Source organism: Ovis canadensis, chromosome 2 (assembly GCF_042477335.2).
Source record: "Ovis canadensis isolate MfBH-ARS-UI-01 breed Bighorn chromosome 2, ARS-UI_OviCan_v2, whole genome shotgun sequence".
Taxonomy (NCBI): Eukaryota; Metazoa; Chordata; class Mammalia; order Artiodactyla; family Bovidae; genus Ovis; species Ovis canadensis.
The window spans coordinates 246,718,066-246,739,781 of NC_091246.1; the positions used below are offsets into that span (position 1 = coordinate 246,718,066).

General features: G+C 51.4%; 1 protein-coding gene across 2 annotated transcripts in view; it reads right to left on the reverse strand.

Moving 5' to 3' along the window:
* MAN1C1 (mannosidase alpha class 1C member 1) overlaps positions 1-4,496 on the reverse strand; it is a 151,079-nt gene extending 146,583 nt beyond the window's left edge. Inside the window, exon 1 of one of the 2 annotated variants that reach the window (XM_069575011.1) lies at positions 4,164-4,496. Coding sequence is in view for 1 of the 2 variants with exons in the window: in XM_069575010.1 (XP_069431111.1) it covers positions 1,984-2,523 (540 nt within the window). In the remaining variant the exon portion in view is untranslated. Of the gene's footprint in view, positions 1-1,983; positions 3,676-4,163 lie in introns of those variants that run through there. The other variant, XM_069575010.1, reaches the window with a different exon arrangement.
* Positions 4,497-21,716: the final 17,220 nt, after the last annotated feature.

Sequence of the window (21,716 nt, forward strand, 5' to 3'; positions counted from 1 at the left end):
AACCTCCACCCATTGTGTTACTTTATACCACTGGCAAAGCAGAATCTCTACACCTCCCACCATCCCCAGCCACTGCAAGTCACTGCCCACAGCCCCTGCCCTCAAAAGAGGTTCTCTTGGTATAGAGGGGCAGAACTTGGTTCCCCACTGGCCAGCCCACTCTTCCTACCATGGCTCCCAACCACAGGCTTTCAGAAATGGGTCACAGTCTTAGATGCAAATGCAGAAAGCACTGCTCCCGAAGAGGACAGGAGTTAATTCTTAATCCTTTGGAGGATCTTTTGGAAAATCTAATGGCAGCTCTACACCCCATGAAAAACTGCATGCGTGCACTTTATATGTAATTTCACTGGGAGTCACTGCCTTCCGAGGAGGTCTGAAAGGGTTAATGTGCTCAGAGGCAGTTTTAGGAAAGGGAGCTGGAGTGGTTCAGGTGAGTATTCAACAACACAGGTCCTTAACCAATGGGGGAGAAATGATGCCCCTTTCTTAGCTACTGAAACGTCTAAGCCTCAATTAACCTCTGGGATTTCAGTAAGAATTTGGAAACTGACTGCACACTTGCACACAAGAATCAAGGACTCCTTTTTGTGATTTTTGTGATTTCCGATCCTGACATCACAAAATGTCCAGCAATTGCTAGTTATTCGGTAAGATAGAGTCTCCACAGGGCTTAGCATAGAAAGCCGAGTAACAACAGCAGAGGTAACTGGGGGAGAGGTGGGCGCTGGGAGAGAGGGTAGACTGGACAGGGGGAGGAGGGCAGCTCAGCTCTCAGCTGGCTCTGAGCAGGTCTTGGCACCCTGAGCAGGTCCTGACCCTTGCTGCCTGCTCTCCCTGGAAATCAGAGCAGACTTGCTGACTGCTCTGCAGCAAACCAAGAGGTCCAGAGAGAAGCAGTCCTTTCCTTTTGGGTCCACGGGGGCAGGGGAGCATCTTCTCGATTCTAGGGGAGGAGACCCTGCCCCACTGCTTGCCCACAGCCCCCTCGTGGTCTGGGGGTGTCACTGCAGTCCCCTCCACAGTGCTAGGCAAAATCCTCATACAGGCGGCTCCAACAGCAGGCAGCTCTAACAGTGGTTGAGCAGAACATTTAGTTATCAGTGGCGGCTTGGCAACTGTCTCCAAGCCATGGTGAGGCTGCATTCGCTTTTGGTGTGTTAAACTAGGACTCAGATTCAGAGTCAGAGTGATCCATCTAACCCCTCTCTGGTACAATCCCTACAGGAAACCAGTCCAAGACCTGCTTCATTAAGCCAATAACCTCAGAGCTTCTGTATCATTACCACTACCTTATTGATCACTGCTCCTTGTATCACATGCAATTATGTACAATTGTTTCAAAGCTCAATAGAAACAGTTAGTAAGAATGTAGGACATCTTCTGGCTTGTGGGTTGCTGGCTAGATTACAAAATAGTTGCAAGACATCAAGTATCCCCCAAATTCTGGATTTTCAGCTAGCAGATCCTAAAGAGGTTTAGGAGATGTCATGACTTAAGGACTCACAGTGAGAAAGAACATGGCCCTTGGCCCCTTCAAACAGAAAGGGTGCCCATTAATGAACCCCACTCCCGTATTCTTGCCTCGAGGCTCCCCTGGACAGAGGAGCCTGATGGGCTACAGTCCATGAGATCGCAGTGTTGACGCCTGAAGCCCTGAAGCGACTCCACACAAATCTTATTAGCATCTCCAAAAGGGAGGGAGCAAGGCCCACCTGGGCTCAGGACTAGACTGGAAAGACCAGAATCTGGGGGTGAGGGAAAGTTGGTCTAGGGCTTTAGCTACCATCTATCAGGAATGTGGATGGTTAACTGAACCCAGCGCTGGGAAAGTGTGCAGGAAGGAGTTGAAGGTGGGAAGTTTGGGAGGAAGGCCTCCAGCAGGTCAGGGAGCCCAGGAGTGACTGGGGGTGAGCGAGGATGGATGGAAGCACAAGAGCCATCTTTTAAAATATTCTGTGGAAGGAGGAGGAGAGGCCTTACCTCCTTGATTTTCTCCCGCTGGGTATGAACTAGGTTCTGGGGCTCCTTACTCCTGTCGGCCCTAGTCCCCAGGACCGGGTGGTGGAGGCGGCTCCGGAATGCCTTGAAGTCAAAGCTAGAGGGGACGCTCCCCTCCTGGGGTCTGAGGGCCGTGGCGCCGCTGCCCCGGGCCGCCGTGGCCTCCTCCCGGGGTCCAGTGGGGTGCGTGCGGCGCAGCCACCCTTTTCTGCGCCGGGAACTGGCTTGGCTGCCGGGGTCATCCTCCCCCGGGGCTGGAGCCGCGGGGGCCGGGTTGGGAGGAGATTCCTGTCCCCGGGCCCGCGGGTAGCTGGCGACTTGGGCCACCGCCTCCAGGCCGGGCTGCTGGGTCCGAGGGGCCAGGAAGAGGCGCTTGAGGCGAGAAGAGTTGGGCAGCAGGAACAGGGCCCCGAAGCACAGGGTGACCAGGCCGGAGAGGAAGAGAAGGAAGACGAACTTCTGCGGAAGCCGCAGCCCCCAAGGGGAGGCCGGGACGAAGCCGGGCACTTTCCTCACGAGCATCTTGACCCGGCACGGGCTTGGGGCACGCTCAGCTCCGGCCGAGCTCCTGAGGTCTTCGGAGTCCAGGCACTTGTCAGCAGCTGGGCTCGGCGAGCGGAGGTCGTCGAGGGCGCGCCGCCCTGGGTGGGGGTCCCTGAGAGTTTCGCCCTTTCGGGGGGCTTGTTCCCGGAGTTCAGGGAGTTTGGAGAGAGTCCTCCCGCGCCGGGACAGGGGGAGCGGCGGCGGCGGCGGCGGCGGCCTCGGCGGGGCCCGGGCGAGCGAGGCAGGAAGGCTCGGGGCCCGGGCCCGCGAGGGTCGACCGCGCACCGCAGCCTTCCCTCCGGCCGCCGCGCCGCCCCTCCTCGCCGCGGCCGGGGCCCGCGGGGCCCGCGCCCCTTCCCGCGCGGCGGCCGCCGCCGGAGCCCGTCACATGCCGTCCGAGGCGCCCAGGCTTGTCCACGCGGAGGGGCGCCCGCAGGCCTCGTCCCCGAGCTGAGCTGCCCTCAGCAACCCCCAACCACTCCGGCCCGAAGTTTGAGCCTCAGAAGCAGTTTCCAGAAGGGGTCGACTCCCGGGGGCTGGGGGGGGTGACGCGGCCGGGCTGTCAGGGGCGCTCCGAGAGCGCGCTGGAGCGGCCGGGTCGCGACAGCGCTGGGGGCTTTGGCTATCGGGACACGTCCACAACTTTGCTCCGCCGCGGGGCGGGCGCCGGGGAGCTGGGGGCGGTGGTGGTCAGGCACTTCTGAGCCAGGCGAGGCAGGGTGGGGGTGCTCCCGGGAGCGGAGGGATGCCTGAGCCGGGTCCGGGGCGCAGTGCCGTTCGCGACCAGCCGCGGCGGGGGCGGCTGCAGCTGCGCTGGGGATGGGGTAGGGGGCGGAGTGCGGGCTCCCGCCCCGCTAACTCCGGGCTCCGGGTTCCCGCTGGGATCACCTGTTCCCGGTGCCCGCCGGCTCCGCGGAGCGCGCAGTCCCGGCTGCGCCTCCCCCGCTGCAGCTGGCTTCCTCGCCGCGGCCGCTCCAGACGGGCCGCCGCCGCCGCCGCCGCAGGCTGAGCCGCCGCCGCCGCCGAGCCTGCGCCCCAACACGCGCGCACACACCGCCCGGACGCCCCCGCCGCCGCCGCCGCCGCCGCCGCCGCAGCTCGGGCTCTCACCGAGGCAGCGCCCGCGGCCCCGCCTCCCGCCGGGCCACGCCCTCGGGCCACGCCCACTGCGCGCGCCCCGCCGTCCACCGCCGCCGCGGCGCCGCAGCCTGGCCAGTTGGCCTGGCGACCCGGGGTGGGGAGTGTGCTGGGGCCTAAGCCCGAGTCCGGGAGAGGGCCCGGGACTCCAAGCCACGCCCCCTCCCTCCAAGGGCCGGCGCCGCCGCGCACACGCCCCCCCCAGCCCACCAGCACCAATGGTCCAGCTGCGCGGGGTTGGCGAGGGCGGGGGGTGGAGAGCGGCGCGAGGTCATTGGCTGCCTCGCAGGGATCCCCGTTGGGCTGCGGTCCCCCATTGGTTAGTGCCCCGCATTCGCCGGACTGGGAGCGACCGAGACACCCCCCACCTCCGCCCCGCTTCTTGCCCCCACCCGCGCGGCTCAGGTTGTTGGTCCCCTGGAGCGGGCAGGGGACCCAGGCGTCTGCTAGGGCTCTGGCGGCCGTTCGGTAACCTCACTCACCCCCTCAGTGCCAGTCCAGAATTGTCAGGGAGCCGGGAGCTTGCCCGGGGGTCCCAGAGCTTCCGCGAGAGCCTTGGAGGTGCTGCTGTGGCCGGCTGTGAGGAAGGGCTGGCTGAAGCCCCAGCCAGGGAGCTGTGGCCACGGTTGGGCTGGGTTTAGGCAGGGTTTCCACCGGACGCCGCCCCCCCTCCCCCGCCCCCGCACCGGCAGACCACAACTCTGCCTTCCTTTTCCTATGGCCCGAAACCAGGCCGGGGCCCCTGGGTGGGGCAGGGAGAGACGCTAACCGCAGCGGAGTGTAGGGCAAGGAAGGAGAAAACCCTGGTCGTGTGCGTAGAAGACCACACACGTCATGTGACATGCGTACCCAGATGCCTGCGTGTGTTTATGTGCACGTGTGTGCTTCTATGCCTAGATGCAGATGCACTCGGAGATTACAGTGGGTGTGTACCTGCACACAAACTTGCGCTTAATTTAGGTAGAAGCGATTTACCAAAGCGCATGTAGACGTATATGCATATTACACAGGTACTGATTTACATATTAGTATAAATAGTGACACGTACACACATAGCCACATGATACTCACACAACAGGTCCAAGAAACACACACGCGTCCACACTGCCAGACATAGAGACACAGGTGTCTCCACCCCAAGGCCCTCACCCTTTCCTCCCTCTTCTATTAAACCTAACCCAAGGCAAAGAAACACTGCTGTGTGGGTCTTTCATGCAAAACACTTTATAGAGACAAATAACAGCAGAGAGAGAGACAAATTAAGAGGTGTAATAGGCAAGAGGGAAAATATCCGCTTTCAGCTGCAATTTAAAATGAAATGCAGCGTTGATGAGACAGAAAATACTGCAGGGAGGCCTTTAGGACAGAAGCGGCCCAGGCGGGCTCGCACCTCGTAAATCTTGCTTCTTCCCTGAGGCCTGCTACCGGTGGGACTCTGACATCCTTCTCCCTCTGGCCAGGCCACTGACAGCAGACCCTCCCCTGATGTTTAAATGCCTTTGGCATGTCAGTTTCTTTCCGCTGAAAATAAAAGATTGTTCTGGGTAACAGGTGCAAATATTTTGGTCACTGGAGATACATAGTTTCTCCCCACCCTACAAGCACACCCAACTTAAAAATGTGAAATGCCAGTTGAGGTGTTTCAGCCTCTCATCAGTTTGACTGGCAGGAGTCAGGTGCCTGGAACCAGCTGTGAACATCAGAGACAAGCACGTGGTCCGCTTGGATGCAGGAGCCCAGAGATCCGGCCAGGCTTTTGCCAATCTCCAATGCCCAAGCATCTCCCTGCCGGGACCCACCTTGGGCAGAGGGAGGCTTGTCTTTGGAGAACCAGACAGGAAGACAGCAGGCACTGGAGGCACCCCACAGCATATCACATTGAGAGTGCAGGGGAAGTCACTGTTCAGTCTCCTGAGAAGGGAGGACCTGGGAGAAGGGGAGGAGGGTCGGCAGAGTCTCAGAAGGCTATTTGAACTAGATCCTCACTGTGATTGTGACACAATGACCAATCTCCGGTATGCTGGTGAGCTGGGGTAGAAAGTGAGGTTGCAACAGGATTCCACAGACAGCCTACAAAAAACAAACAAACAAACAAAAACAGAGCCTGGGGGACAACTCCATTTCAAACCGATGTCATATTGGTGATTTCATGACGTTGGTGATCCCATAACCTTCTATAATCTCCCTAGCAAGCTTTGGAAGGAATGATGCTAAAGCTGAAACTCCAGTACCTTGGCCACTTCATGCGAAGAGTTGACTCATTGGAAAAGACTCTGATGCTGGGAGGGATTGAGGGCAGGAGGAGAAGGGGACGACCGAGGATGAGATGGCTGGATGGCATCACCGACTCGATGGATGTGAGTTTGGGTGAACTCCGGGAGATGGTGATGGACAGGGAGGCCTAGTGTGCTGCGATTCATGGGGTCGCAAAGAGTCGGACACGACTGAGCGACTGAACTGAACTGAACTGAACTGAACAAGCTGGCTGAGGGCCCATCTGGGCCCACCCCCATATCTCTAACCCTGGTAGACCTCACACACATTATGGCTCTTCTCTCACTGGATTTTACTATTGATATGCTGTCCCACAGCAGACTTGGTTCCTCACAGCGGGAACAAGCGTGGCTTGTTCACCTCTCTAACTGCCCCAAGTCGTAACTACAATATCTGGCACACGAGTGCTGTGTTTGTTGAGTAATGAATGCATAGGCGTGGGAGTGGATGCCCATTTCACAGATGAGGAAACTAACGCTGAGGGGAGAGAACAGTAATGAACCAACATTTTCAATGTGCTGAATACATGTTGCTTCATTTACTTTCAGAACATTCTAATGAGATAGATATTATTATTAACAGGCTCATTTTACAAATAAGAATACTAAGCCTAGAGAGAGATTTAGGATAAGTTAAAAAGTATCTTTCTCAGTTCAATTCAGAAACTCAAGTGGGACTGGGAACAGAAATAAATAGCATTTTAAAATCTATTCTGTCAACAAATATTTATTGAAATTAGATACTAGGTATTGCACTGGTCTCGGGTTGGTCAAAGATGAGCAAAGCATGGTCCCGATTATTATGCATTCATTCTCAGTAAAGAGCTATTTACTCAACACCCATATGTGCCAGGGGCTGAGGAAAACAGCCCTAAAGAAGGCAGATGTGAAGCCTGACTTCAGGGAGCGTCTTGTCTAAGAGGCAACAGGAACCAGTTCAGCATCGGGCAGAGAATCACCATGCTGGGCCCTGTGCTGAATGCTTTGCCCTCATCCTGTCTGGTCTCACAATGGCTGTCTCTGAAAGATCCCAGCTTCAGAGATCGGGAAACTCAGGCCCGGGGGTGTGAAATGTCTTGATCACACAAGGAAAAAATTCCAAATATAAAAGAAAACCAGATTCATCCAATGCTGGGATCTGTGCCCTTTCTGTTAATAATACTAATAGTAACTAAGCTTAATGGGGCACATACTATGTGCCAAACCCTTAAAATTGCACAGAGATTTTAAGGATCTTACCCAATGTCACACAGCTGGGAAGTGGCAGTAGAGAGATTTGAACCTAGTTGGTCAGCCTCCAGAGCCCTCAAGTCTTTCAGAGTCTATTGTTTCCCTTTTACAGTGCCAAGAAAGCAGGTGCTTGTAGGAAGTCAGAGCTGGGAAGGAACATTGGCCTCAGGCAGAATTTTCACAGGCTTGTTGGGAGGATTATATGAGTTCACTCAGCCATTCAGTAAGTATGTATTGGGTACCTGCTATGTTCCACGCAATATACTAGGCTTTAGCGAAATAATGAGGAGCAAAGATGGATACATTGTTCCCATCATGGAGATTGCAGTCTTAAGGGGAAGAGGAGTTTAAATAAATAATCTCCCAAATAAATCTGCAAACTGAGACAAAGGTGAGTAATGTTGCTCTAAGAATGGCAGATCTGGACCTAGACTGGGGTTGAGGGAGAAGCGGTCAGGGAAGACAGCCTCTAAGTGGAACTGCCTGAGCCAAGAGTGATGGTGAGCGCACCGAAGCGGAGGGACAACATACGCACAAGTCTTGGGGTGGAGAGAATATGCTTTTGAGAACAGACTAGTCGGTGTGTCTGGAGCAGAGAGAGTGAAAGGGAAGGACAGGAAGCATCACTGAATGATTTCGGGGAGGAGCAGGAATGTGCGTGTAGGGGTGGGGGGGTGGGTGGATTCCGATTAACATTTTTAAAAGGCTACTGTAGCTCACTGAAAACAGAATGGAAGGCAGGAGCAAATGAAGTGGGCGCCTTTCAGAGGATATTGCAATAGCCCATGATGGCTTGGATTGGGAAAGTGAGAGAAGGACAGGCCCACAGGATCCAAATCGTATTCAGAATCCAAAACTGAGAGGACTGGGTAAAGGCTTGAGATTGGACTTGGATAGATAAGGAGGTAGCTGCAAGGATTCCCAGGTTTCTAACTTGCCAGGGGACAGAGGTACTTGTTGAGATGGGAGCAGTGAAGTTTGCTGTAAGAGGCTTTGCATCTGCTCACTGAGAAGCTCCTATGCAGTTGGTGCAGAATCCGAATCTCATACGGTCACTGTATGTGTTAGTCGCTCAGTCATATTCCACTCTTCAATTCCATGGATTAGAACCCACCAGGCTCCCCTGTCCATGGAATTCTCCAGGCAAGAATACTGGAGAGGGTTGCCATTTCCTTCTCCAGGAGATGGTCCCGACCTGGGTCTCCTGCATTGCCGGCAGATTCTTAGAGATAAAGCTTAGTTGAGCCAAGAAACAACCGCCGGGCAGCTTCCTTAATGGTCTCCAGACAAATTCAACATGAGCAAGACAGGGACTGGTGTCTGAGGGGCTGCTGGGTATCGGGTGAGAGCACACCAGGTTGGTCCAGAGATAAAAGTGCCTGCAGCTGTCTCAGGTCCTCTCCCGCAGGCTGCAGATCTCAGGTCCTCTCCCGCTGGCTGCAGATGCCTTGCTGTGCAGGGGGTGGCCAATTTCAGGGTCACAGAGCCAGAATATCTGTTCTCACGCTCATGAAGGTTTCCTTTCAGCTCTTCTTTCTTGAGTCCCCAGTCCTGAGGAGGCCCAGTCAGCCAGTCAGAAGCAAGGGCTCTCAATGGTGAGCAATTTTGCACCCAGGGAACACTGACCATGTTTGGAGATAATTGTGGTTGTCACAACTGGGGGAGGCGTGCTGCTGAAATCTAGTGGATCAAAGTCAAGGATGCTATCAGACATCTTCCAATGCACAAGATAGCACCCCCCCCTCCCCCTAAATTGCCCAGTCCCAATGTCAGCTGTGCCAAAGGTGAGAAACCTTGGCTTAAAACCAAGGCTTTGAAGTCAGGGATGCCTGGGTTTGAATCCTAGTTTCGCCACACATTAGCTGGTTTTTCTTGGACAACAACTTATCTGGCCTATCTGAGCCTCAAGTTCTCCATCTGTCAAGTGGGCTGAATAGTAACACAGACCTCAGAAAGATGATGTGAGGATTACTTGAGATAACTGGTCACAAAGAGCCCGAAGCAAATGTTACGCTCGTGAGCAGAGTCCGGGTTGAACTTATATTTGATCTGCCTCCCAAACTAAGCCCTTGGTATGTTAGACAAGGGAAAGCAGGGTGGTAGGGATGCGGACCCGGGGACTTCCCTGGTGGGCCAGTGGTTAAGAATCTGCCTTCCAATACAGAGGACATGGATTCAATCCCTGGTCAGGGAACTAAGATCCCACATGCTGTGGGGCAGCTAAGCCCACGTGCTTAGCTAGAGAAGCCTGCATGCCACAGCTACTGAGCCTGCACCCTCGCGAGTTCGTGCACTGCAATGAGCAGCCCACACACCAAAACGGAGAGCCAGTGCAGCCAAAATAATTTAAAAAAGAAAAAGGAAAAGGAACAAGGACCCTGGAGTCAGAGCACCAGTCTGGACTCCATCTCCTACCACTAGCAAGACGCTGGGGAAATTGCTCATCTCTTGAAGCACCCGTTTCCTCATCTGTGAAACGGGGATGATCACACAGGGTGGTTATGGGGACTAAAGGAGCTAATTGTACATATCTTAGTACAGAGTCTGGTACTTAGTGAGCACTGGATAAGTGGGAACCAATGTTAGAAAAGAATTAGTGCTGCTGCATTTCTTGCCTGGAAAGTCCCATGGATGGAGGAGTCTGGTAGGCTGCAGTCCATGGGGTCGCTAAGAGTCGGGTACGACTGAGCGACTTCCCTTTCACTTGTCACTTTCATGCATGGGAGAAGGAAATGGCAACCCACTCCAGTGTTCTTGCCTGGAGAATCCCAGGGACAGAGGAGCATAGTGGGCTGCCGTCTATGGGGTTGCACGGAGTCGGACACGACTGAAGTGACTTAGCAGCAGCAGCAGCATTTCTCCGTAGCAAACAAGCTACGGAGCAAACTGAAACTTTGTAAGTCAAAGTTTCCAGGGAAGCTCTGATTTCAAATACTCTGTCCATGGTCCCTCCGATGTTCATTTCAAAAAATATGGCCTCTACCTGGATTATAATAATAGTGCTATTGGTGCAGTCCTCTTGTACTAAGCACTGCTCAGGCCACCCCCTCCTCTCTAGGAGTTTCTAGATCACCCAGCTCAAAGGAAGAATGCTGCACGCGTGAAATCTAAGGATCAGGATGCCTGTAAGTAATTTGCAGTTAGAGGCAGAGCAGAGGTTGGCTCTTGTCAGTTCTTGAGAATCCCAGCTGAGGCCACTTCCACACATATAATAAGGGTTCTCCTCGCTTTCACAGCCCTGGGTTACATTTACCTCACTGATGTTGTGAGGGTTAAATGAAATAATCCACGTAAATATCTTAGCAGAGTGCCTGACATATCGCAGGATCTTAATGTTAGTTATTCTTATTTATGGTACTGGCACTTTTAAAAGGAAGGTAAAATAAATATCTTTGAATCTCATTAAAGTACACTTCCAAAAGCTTACACTCCTAAGCCCCACAAAGCTAGAAATGAAACACAATCTTTAAAATGTAACCCTGGCATAATTTGGTCATCTGGTTCTACTTACTAATATCAGGGAACCTTTATCTTGTTCGACGTGTATGTCTGTTTCTCAATGTCCAGAGGTGACTGAATTTCCAGATTCTATCCGTCCCTCTGGGATTAGGAATGTAAGCAGGAATTGTTGGGACCACGGGAACCAAACAATCATGGGGAGTTCCCTCATAACCTTATCCATTATGTCATTCAAATGATTTCTAGAACCAGGTCAGTAAGGCAGAGTGGCACAACAACATCAGAGTTACAGCCTTGACTCTCATAGACCTGCATATGAACCCACGTCCTGCCAAGGTTACCAGGGGCTATGTAACCTTGAGTGCTCATCTCATCTGTTTGAGCCTCAGATTCCTTGGCTATAAAATAGCAATGAAAATAGTACTAAATTCAGTATATGTTAAATGTTAGTATTAAAAGAAATAAAGAAAAGCAAGTTCAGTTCAGTCCAGTTGCTCAGTCGTGTCTGACTCTTTGCGACCCCATGAACTGCAGCACGCCAGGCCTCCCTGCCCACCACCAATTCCCGGAGTCCACCCAAACTCATGTCCATCGAGTCGGTGATGCCATCCAACCATCTCATCCTCTGTCATCCTCTTCTCCTCCTGCCCTCAATCTTTCCTATCATCAGGGTCTTTTCCAATGAGTCAGCTCTTCACATCAGGTGGACAAAGTACTGGAGTTTCAGCTTTAGCATCAGTCCTTCCAATGAACACCCAGGACTGATTTTCTTTAGGATGGACTGGTTGGATCTCTTTGCAGTCCAAGGGACTCTCATGAGTCTTCTCCAACACCACAGTTTTCAAAAGCATCAATTCTTCAGCGCTCAGCTTTCTTTATAGTCCAACCCTCAAATCCATACATGACCACTGGAAAAACCATAGCCTTGACTAGACAGACCTTTGTTAGCAAAGTAACGTCTCTACTTTTTAATATGCTGTCTAGGTCAGTCATAACTTTCCTTCCAAGGAGTAAGCGTCTTTTAATTTCATGGCTGCAATCATCATCTGCAGTGAATTTGGAGCCCAGAAAAATAAAGTTAGCTACTGTTTCCACTGTTTCCCCATCTATTTATCATGGAGTGATGGGACTGCAAATTAGCAGGCTGATGATAAGTGAAAGAGAAGAAAGATTGGGGTTTGATGCAGAAGTTCCATTAATTATCTTATCTGTCCCAAGTCCCAGCTCTGCCATTTGACTGTGAGAGCTGGGCAGACCACTCACCTCTCTGAGCTAGTTTCTTCATCCATAAAAGGGGGGCCCATGAAACCCCCATGGGCTTCCCAGGTGGCTCAGTGGTAGAGAATCTGCCTGCCAATGTAGGAGACACAGGAGACCTGGGTTTGATCCCTGGGTCGGGAAGATCCCCTGGAGGAGGAAATGGTGACTGACTCCAGTATTCTTGCCTGGAGAATCCCAAGGACAGAGGAGCCTAGCCGGCTACAGTCCATGGGGTCGCAGAGTCAAGACATGACTGAAGTGACTTAGCACACACACATCATACCCTACATGAGATAACCAGTGGGCAAGCACTTTGTTAGTGACAAAGCAGAAAAGACATGTTCGTTGTGGTTATGACCCATTTTGAGAAAGCATTTTCACCATCTCATTAATATTTATTGAGCCTCAATCATAATTTTAAAAAATCTATGAGGCTGTCTGAACTTTCCTATTCCATTCTACTTTTTTACTATCATTTAATTCTGTATTTTCTAAAGAAAGAAAAAAAGCTGGTAGAAACAAGCCTATCACGGCCACCAAGGATTGCTGGAGCGTTGCCTCTGGGCACAGGGTAGGCTCGCCCTGCCCCCTTGTGGTTAAGTAAAGCCATGTGACTGGTTCTGGCCAATGAGCTGTGAGCAGAAGCAACAGGTGTCCCTTCTAGGCCAGGACATTTAATCGGCAGTGCCACGCCCTCCAGAGCACTGGCTTTCCCTCTGACAAGGTGACTGACAGGCATCAAGGCGGCAGCTGCTCCATCAGCCAGAGTCCCTGTGTGACTGTAATATGCAGAACCTTCTGCACATCAGCTCTGGCTGCCCCGGCATGGAGCTAAGACGAGAAATTGATAGGTGTTGTGTTGAGCTGCTGAGACCACAGGGCTTTGAAAACATTTTTAACTTCAAGAAATGTTTCAGGTTAGCTTCCGCAGTATATTTTATGTAATCCCATATATCCAAAAATAGTATCATTTCCGTTATTACTTTAAAAATCAGTCATGAAATAGGCTACATTCTTTTTTACATGCCAAGTCTTCGTGATCCAGAGTGTGTTTAACCTTTATGGCCCATCTCCGTTCAAACGAGCCACATTTCAGATGCGGCCACAAGCCCCGCGTGGCTGGTAGCCACTGGAGTGGACAGCACAGCCGTAATGGCTAATGGCCCTCATTTGGAAGCACTGTTCTAAGGTGCCTGAGCACATAAATCTTTATCCCGGTTCAGACGATCTTTGGAAAAGGAAATCCAGTGTCTCGTAAAATAGATTGTAAAAAAAAAAATTAGATCCATTTTAGCCTGCAGTTGGGGGGAACGTTTCCTTCCAGGATAACTAATGCCATTTGATTCCCATTAGCTAATTCATTCCCTCTTATTCTTCCTCAAATTAAAAAAAGGGGGGGGGAGGGCTTTCCAGTGGCCCAGGTTAACAGTAAAGAGAACAATACAGCTTTTTGAAATGTTCTCGGCACCCACAGTATTCTAAGAGTAAACTCACTAAACCCCAGGTGGAGGTGAGGGTAGAGGAGCAGCTGATGCACTTTCTTCTTTTCCGCAGGAGGTGACATGGAGGCTTCAAGGTCAAGAGGAATTGCGGGGGTCAGGGAGAGGTGGGAGGCTGGTGAGGCTAAGGCATTAGAACTTGACCTCATACCCAGGGCTAGGCAGGATCCCTTTGACTCTGGATGTTGACTTGGGACCTATACTCAACGATCGAGGGTAAATGTTAATTCTTTTTTAAAGAATTTATTCATTATTATGTGTGTGTTGTTCTTATACTGCACCCATTGCTTAGAAAATTGGCTTCTTCAGTTTCCCAATATGTCAGGAGCATTTTTCCATGAAATTAAATATTCTTCAACCTCATCATTCTGACAGCCAGGTATGATTTTTTTAATTTTAAAGTGAAAGTCACTCAGTTGTGTCCGACTCTTTGTGACCCCATGAACTGGGAATTCTCCAGGCCGGAATACTGGAGTGGGTAGCATTTCCCTTCTCCAGGGGTTGTTCCCAACCCAGGAATCGAACCCAGGTCTCCCACATTGCAGGTGGATTCTTTACCAGCTGAGCCACAAGGGAAGCCCATTTATTTTTTAAATGGGTAGACCATAATTTACCCAAAATGCTGGACAGTAAGGTCATTCCAGTTGTTAATTGTGTTTGTCATCCTTACCATCCCTCGGCTCCTCAGAAGGTACGGTCAGAGGACATGTTTAGATGGAGGAAGGTTTGGTCACTCCATGGCATCCTTCTGGCAAACTGGGGTTTTGCCACATAAGATGCCAACTTCTGGTGGAGGCGGGGAGGGCACAGACTTCTCTGAGCACTTCCAGGAGAGCTGTGTGAGGTGTAAAGAATGTTGGAGACAGAGGCTGCGGGTGACACCAGGTCCTGCCACTTATGAGCTCTGTGGACCTCTTCTCCGAGCCTCTGAGAATGAGAACAATAATACTGGCCCTTTGGTGGCGTTGTGAAGATTAAATGACACTATGAGTTCTGGCTAAATAAGGCAGATTGAGCACACACACACACACACACACACACACACACACACACGGAGCCCTGCTCTATCCTGAGCCTCCACTAACACAAAGGCAAAGGGATTTTTTTTTCCTTTGAAGGTGTGAAACCACAAGGATAATTAGCGCAGAAGAAGAGATAACAGTAACAAAATTTGGAAGGCAGAAAAGCCAGATTAGTGGGTTATAACTTGGGGCAGCCAAGAACTTTGAACCTTAAACTGCCAATGGAGAAAGCTGGAGGTAACTTACACTACAGAACCCCCGCAAGGCTGTGATTACCTACAGGGGCCAAGGAGAGGACGGGCTGAAAACAGGAAAGTGGGTCCCTTCTGTTCCTTGCCTTCCCCTGCACCCAGTTACTGCTTCTGAGAGCCTGAGGTGGATGCGAGGAGCCTGTCCCTCTCATGGACACACACAGCCCACTTGATGCCAGGCCCCCGGTGCCCATAGTGAAGGGAGGGTGGCGGGCACAGACACCTAGCAGAAGCCGTCTGTCCTGGGAAGGGGACTCTGCAGGAGGCAGTAGAAAGGCTGGTGGCCGTGGAGAGTTAGGAGGAGCAAGGAGCCTGGAGCAGGAAGGGCTGGTGGCCAGAACCTTTGCTCCGACCACCCAGCTTAAGACAGGGGCCCTGAGGGACCTCCCTTCCAGTGGTTAGGAATCTGATTCCAGTGCAGAGTTTTATCCCTGGCCTGGGAACTAAGATCCCATGTGCTGCACAGCATAGCCGAAGAAATTTAAAGACGGGGGCCCTGAGGCGTGAGAAGACAGGGCCTGGCCCCAAACCCATATGCGTTAGCCTGTCCCCGCCACCTTCCTGGCCCCTGCTCTCTCCGTACTTCCCTTTCTCCACCCAAGTGGACAGTGGCCTCCTCTGGGCTCCGCTTCAGGTAGGGGGTGCCCTGCTCAGCCCAGAGGTGGACCCAGGATCCCCAGTTTGGGACCCTCCCGCTCCCCCGTCAGGCCAACCCCTACCCTCTGGCAGCACTACTCCCCTTTCCAGGAAATCACCACTGAATTCTGTTCTCAGAAAGTCCTCCTCCCAACTGGATGTCAAAAAAATGTGCTAGCTTATAGGGCTCCAACCCTCACAGAGGCAAATGTACTTCCTGAACTATCTGAAAAGAAACAAGTTTCCAAAGATCAAAGGACTGCAGCTGTAACAGGGGAAACCTCAGCAGTGGGCTAATCAACTGGACAAAGGGGCCCTGCTAGATCTCACCTGCAGATGGTCAGTGTTCCCCCCACATAGAAAATGTCAAAAGTGCTGAAGGCAGCAGGTGGGAAAAGGTCTTCCTGGACCTATCTGCTCTCCTGGAGTCAACTGTCCTTGCCAGAGCATGAAAAGTTCGTGCTCTCACGGGACAAGGGCCAGGGTATTTCAGTATCATGATTTACCAAATATGTCCCACAGAATCATTTTGGACTTGCATATACCAACAGATTGTTTGCTGATTTATCTGGAATTCAAGTCCTGTGTTGTACCTGGGAGCTCGACTTGCCCCCCAGCCCAGGGTCTGGCACATACTAGGTACTCAGTGAAGGAGAGATTTGTTTGAGCTTTGAACTGGATGAGAAATCAAAATATTTTATTTCACTGGGTCAGCGTGGACTTTCTAATTACTGGAAGTGAGTTTTAATTACCAAAATGAAACTGTTATTTTGCCCCAGAGGGACCAAAAAGTCATGGATCTGCCTGATTATCATCAGGAGTGAAGAGAGGGAAACCACCTTTGACAGAAGAAATGTTCAGGAGGAGGAGAAAAATAAGATCATTTCTTCTTTGCACCTCCTCCAATTCCAGCCCACTAAATTCATTCACTCAACAAATATTTATTGAGTGCCTGCTATGTGCCAGGCACTGTACAGTAAACAAGGAGAATTGATTACTATGATCATTCTTTGTATTGCCTCTGTTTGACAGCAGAAGAAAACTGAAGTCCAGAGAAGTTAGGCGACTTGCCCAAGGTAACACAGCAGATAAGTAGAGAACTGGGATTAATGTATCTGGTACCTGAGTCCTTGCTCTCTCCATGTGTGATGCTGTAGAGGTGTGGGAACAGAAGATAGAAGGAACTAGTTAGGTAAAGGCCACATAGATTGCCAGCAGTCCCCGAATCATTATAACAGTCTCCTAAATATCACTGACCATCCGCTTTGCTCCCTTTCAACCACTAAACCCCACTTCCCACTCCACTCCCCAGTCCAAACCACCTTCAGCTTCCTGCCTCAACAGCATCCTTCATCTCTGGGTTGGCTCACCTCTCTGGCTCCCCCTCCAGGCTGTTTTCCGCACAGCAGGCAGATGATCTGGGTGAAATATCAATGCGATATGCTGTGCCTAGTCACTCAGTCCTGTCCAGCTCTTTGTGACCCCATGGACTGTAACCCACCAGGCTCCTCTGCCCATGGACAGAGGATTCTTCACCAGCCGGACTGCCAGGGAAGCCCATAAATGCAACAGTGTCACCTTTCTACCCAAAATCTTTCTACCGTTTCCCACTGCTCTTAGGATGAAGACAAAACTCCTGACCGTGGCTTGCCAGGCTCCACATAATCTACTCCTGATGACGTCTCCAGCCTCATCTGCTTGTACAAGTCAGTATCTGGGTTATCTATTGCTGCATGGAGAATCACCCCGAACCGTAGTTCTCTCATGATTCTTGCATTTGGCTAGGCTCAGCTGTGCGGTTCTTCTGGGGCTGGAGCCATCTGGAGGCATGACTGGGATGGGCTTCCAAGATGGTCACTCACATGTCTAGAAGTTAATGCTGGCTGTTGCCTGAGAGTTCAACTCAGTTCAGTTCAGTTGCTCAGTCATGTCTGACTCTTTGCGACCCCATGGACTGCAGCACCCCAGGCTTTCCTGTCCATCAGCAACTCCTGGTGCTTGCTCAAACTCATGTCCATCGAGTTGGTGGTGCCATCCAACCATCTCATCCTCTGTCATCCCCTTCTCCTCCCGCCTTCAATCTTTCCCAGCATCAGGGTCTTTTCCAATGAGTCAGTTCTTCACATCAGGTGGCCAAAGTATTGGAGCTTCAGCTTCAGCGTCAGTCCTTCCAATGAATATTCAGGACTGATTTCCTTTAGGATGGACTAGTTTGATCTCCTGGCAGTCCAAGGGACTCTCAAGAGCCTTCTCCAATACCACAGTTGAAAAGCATCAATTCTTTGGCTCTCAGCTTTCTTTATGGTCCAACTCTCACATCCATACATGACTACTGGAAAAACCATAGCTTTGGCAAGATGGATCTTTGTCAGCAAAGTAATGTCTCTGCTTTTTAGTATGCTGGCTGCATTCTGTGGGGCTGCAGAGTTGGACACAACTGAGTGACTGAGCACACTTAAGCAGTAAGCAAGGCAGAAGGCATCTGGACTCGAGTGGCCTGACTCCACCTGTTCTTAACAGGTGATGATGTTATGCAAACAGAGTTTACCTGCATTAAAAGGCTGGGGGCAGGGCATAAAGCTGACCTGCAAATAGGCAAGCATGATGCTTCAACAAATGTTGACGAGCCCAGAAAACTCTGAGATTGACGGAAGGTGCAGGTGAAAGGTCTCAGGACAAGGTTGGTGCTGTGGAGCTTGGCTCCCCCGCTCCTGGAGAATGTCGACAGGTGGCCTTTCAAATACGGCTGGGCTAGAGGAGTCCACAGAGCCCTGGCACTGCCACCCTCCCCCAGGGAGCAGAGAGCAGCATGCACTGTGTGTCAGGGAAGGGCAGCATCTCGTGTCTGTCCCAAGAGGGATTATCACTTTCAGTGACAAGGCCCACAGTCACAGTGGACAAAATATGCTCAGCACCCATAACCTTAACAGGCAGGATTTTGTAGAACAAGGAGACACTGCCAAGGAGAGGGGTCCATCATCAAAGAGGGGCTAGGGGTATAATTGGTACCCCTACCTGCCTCCTCTTGGCAGCCAGATCCCAGTGAAGGGAGCCAAGGAATCCAGAGGACCACAGTTGATTTTTTTTTAATGTAATACGTCCTCAGTCCATTAGCAATGATTGAGATCATTTGTCCTCCCTAAGCTGGGTCTGGGAATTCCTGGGATAGCAGCATAGCTTTTCCTCTTCCTTGGCCACCAAAACTCAGGTCCCTCAACAGTCAGCAGATGCTCAGCAAAGGAAAAAGACACGCTCACCATGGATGGGCAGGTTTTACAATGTGAGAGGAGAGAGCGGATAAAATTTGATTGATTGGCTTGTTCAGTTTTCTTAGCCATCCCCCCCATTTCCTCTTCCATACCCTACTTCTATTCAAAGATATCTGAAAGGTTTATAGTGAGACTCTGTGGAAACTGTATCACTGGTCATGTATAGGGTTATTTTCTTGTTATGAAATAATCTTAGAAGAAACCCAGATACAGTTTGAAGTAACACTGCCTTTCATGGTAAGAAAGATGTTTTTTTTTTTTTTTTGAATCCTCTTTGAATCTTTCTGGTGATCTAGTTAAGGAGAAAGTCCCTTTTGGTGCTATCTCATCTTTAACATCTTGCCGACACGTTAATCCTCCTTTTTAACAAGGGAAGGTAGACTTGGGATCAGCCCGTAGCAAGTGGTGAAATGGAACATTATTTCATGTTCATTCGGTTTAGTTTTACTGTGAGTTTGTGTGTATTACACAAATTAGGATAGTTTACAAAAGGGTTTCCCTTTTAAATGAATGTGTTTAATTACAGTGACTCAGTATAGGTAAAGTATTAAGTGAGCAGTATTTGTCATGGGGACAAGAGATGCTGGGTATGGCAAAGATCCAGAGATTATGAATGTTTAGAAAACACCAGAATGCAGAAATATGATCTGGTCCTGTCACTTCCTGGCTTAACGTCTGCATGGATCCTTCCTAAGCGGACCCCTGCCCACCACCCACTCTCGTCTGCACCTGTCCGCCTCCCCACTCTGATCCAGACACACAAAACTTTTTTACATTCCATCAACTTCCCAGGCTCTCTCTCGCCTTCAGGACTTTAACCCTTTATTTGCCTCTGCCCAGAACTCTCTCCTCCTCCCTCCTAGATGGAGAATCCCTGCTCAGGACTCAGGTCTTGGTTAGATGCGACCTCATCCAAGAAGCCTTCCGTCATCCTCCCGGCAGGGTTCTTTGCCTTTCCTTGCTGCCCTGCCCCCAGCATCCCATGTCTTCATCACCTCACTCAGCCCAGGACGCACAACTGCCTGGTTAGCTGCCAGTGCTGCCTAGTAGAAGGGGAGCCACTCGAGAAGACAGTCTGTCCAATTCACCCCCACTTACTCATTCAGCAGTGTGCTGAGTGCCTAGGTAAGGGGCCAGGTGCTGTTCTAGGAGACATAGCAGTAAACAGCACAGAAGAGCCCCTGTCTTCATTCTAGAGGGGAGAGTTGGACAAAAATAAATAAATAATGCTTTAAAAGCCGTATGTATTCTACACACAATTTCAGGTTGTAACAAGCCGTTTTGATAAATTAAAACTGGGTAAGGGAGCACTGCCCTGGTGGTCCAGTGGATAAGAATCTGCCTGCCAACTCAGGAGACAAGGGTTCGATCCCTGGTCCAGGAAGATTCCATGTGCTGAGGGGCAGCTGGGCCCATGTGCAACAGCTATCGCGCCCACACCACAGGGCCTGAGAGCCGCAGCTGCTGAAGCCCGCGCACCCTAGGGCCCCTGCCACGAGACAGGCCACCCTAGTGAGACGCCTGCACGTCTCAGCGAAAAGGGAGCCCCACCCGCGCGACCAGAGAAAGTCCTTGAGCAGCGGCGAAGACCCAGCACAGCCAAACGTAAATTCATTAGCTAATAATAATAATAATAGAGCTCTTTTTAAAAAAAGGGATTTTTTTTTTTAAGATGGGCCGTGATGGGGACAGTGGCTGCTCTTTTAGATTGGGGTCAGACAAGGCCTCTTTGAGGAGGTGACGTTTGCACAGAAACTCGAAGGAAATGAGGGGAAGAGGGCCGATGGGAACAGCAAGGGGGAAGACTCCGAGGTACAAACAGGCTTGGGGTGTTTACAGAACACAGAAGGGGCCGCCGTGGCCGGAGTGGGGCGAGCTTCCAGGAAACAGCTGGGCTGCAGCCCCACCCGGGGAGGCAGGGAGAAGGCTCCCAGGGAGGAGGCTCCCCCTGGGCTGAGACAGTGCTCTGAGCAAACAGGAGGGAGGGTGCCCTCTCTGCCTGCGTGCCAGCCAACCCCGAGCCTGGCCTGAGAGACCTCCAGCGTTTGCAGAGGTGTTTCCTGTTAACATTTACCTTGGCTGATGTTTATTAATCGAGTCTATGAATAGGCTTTTTGGACCCTTCCTAAGGAATAACTTCTAGAAAAAACATTTCTTGCCCGTTATCCCCTGCCTCATATGATGCTTCAGATATGTAAATTGCTTTTCCATCCCTTCCCTCCTGATCCATTAATTTATTCATCCATAACACACATCTGAGTTGTTGAGTAGGGAACAACACAGACTCAGCTCCCACCCTCGAGAAACACACAGTTTTGGTGAGGACAAGTCTGGAGGGTCCCGGAGGCCTATTTTCTTCCTACATTCGTTAGCTTGGAGAGGTGGCCGGGCTGGACCAGGTCAGTCTGTGGGCCACAGCCCACCCTGGCTTTGTCAGGCATCCACGTTCCTGTGGGCTGACAACCTCCAAGGCTCTTCCGTGTCCTCAGAGTGCAGCCGGGCCTTGGCAAGCACACTGCCTAGTCGTCACTAATGCCCAGACAGCCCTTGATAGATTTCTTGTTACTTAGAGAATTTACACATTCCCTTTTACCTCTCTGGCCAGCAGTCTGGAGTGGGTCCTTTCTCTTGGCGATGGTTGCATGTCCAGCTGGCTGGCTGGGTCAGGCCTCTCTGCAGGAGCCCTGGCCACGTGGAGGACATGCCAGCTGAGAACCCATGATGAAGAGGATGAGAGTTCAAGGCCCTGCGGATGCTGCTATTTCTCTGCCTCTTGAGCTCCCCCCAGCAATCTCCATCTGCGTCGTGTTCTGCTGTGCTGCGTTCATCCCTTCTCGCATGACAATTCCAGGGCAAGGAGACAGGATAGAGGAAGCGCGACACCCTCATGACTGTTAGAGAGGAGATGATCAAGTGCCGTGGGTATCATCTGGGACTTGGACTAGGGGTGTCAGAGGCTGGGTTCTCTGGAGGTCAGCACACAGGTGCTTAGTGGGGAGTGTTCTGAGAGCAACACCTGGGAAAGGGAGGGGTAGCAAGGGTGTTGTCCAGAGTTGGTCGGAGATGGCTGCAAGGTCTTTGATTCTCCTCCTGCCACCAGTCCCTGATCAGTCTCTGGATGCGGGCAGCCCTGAAG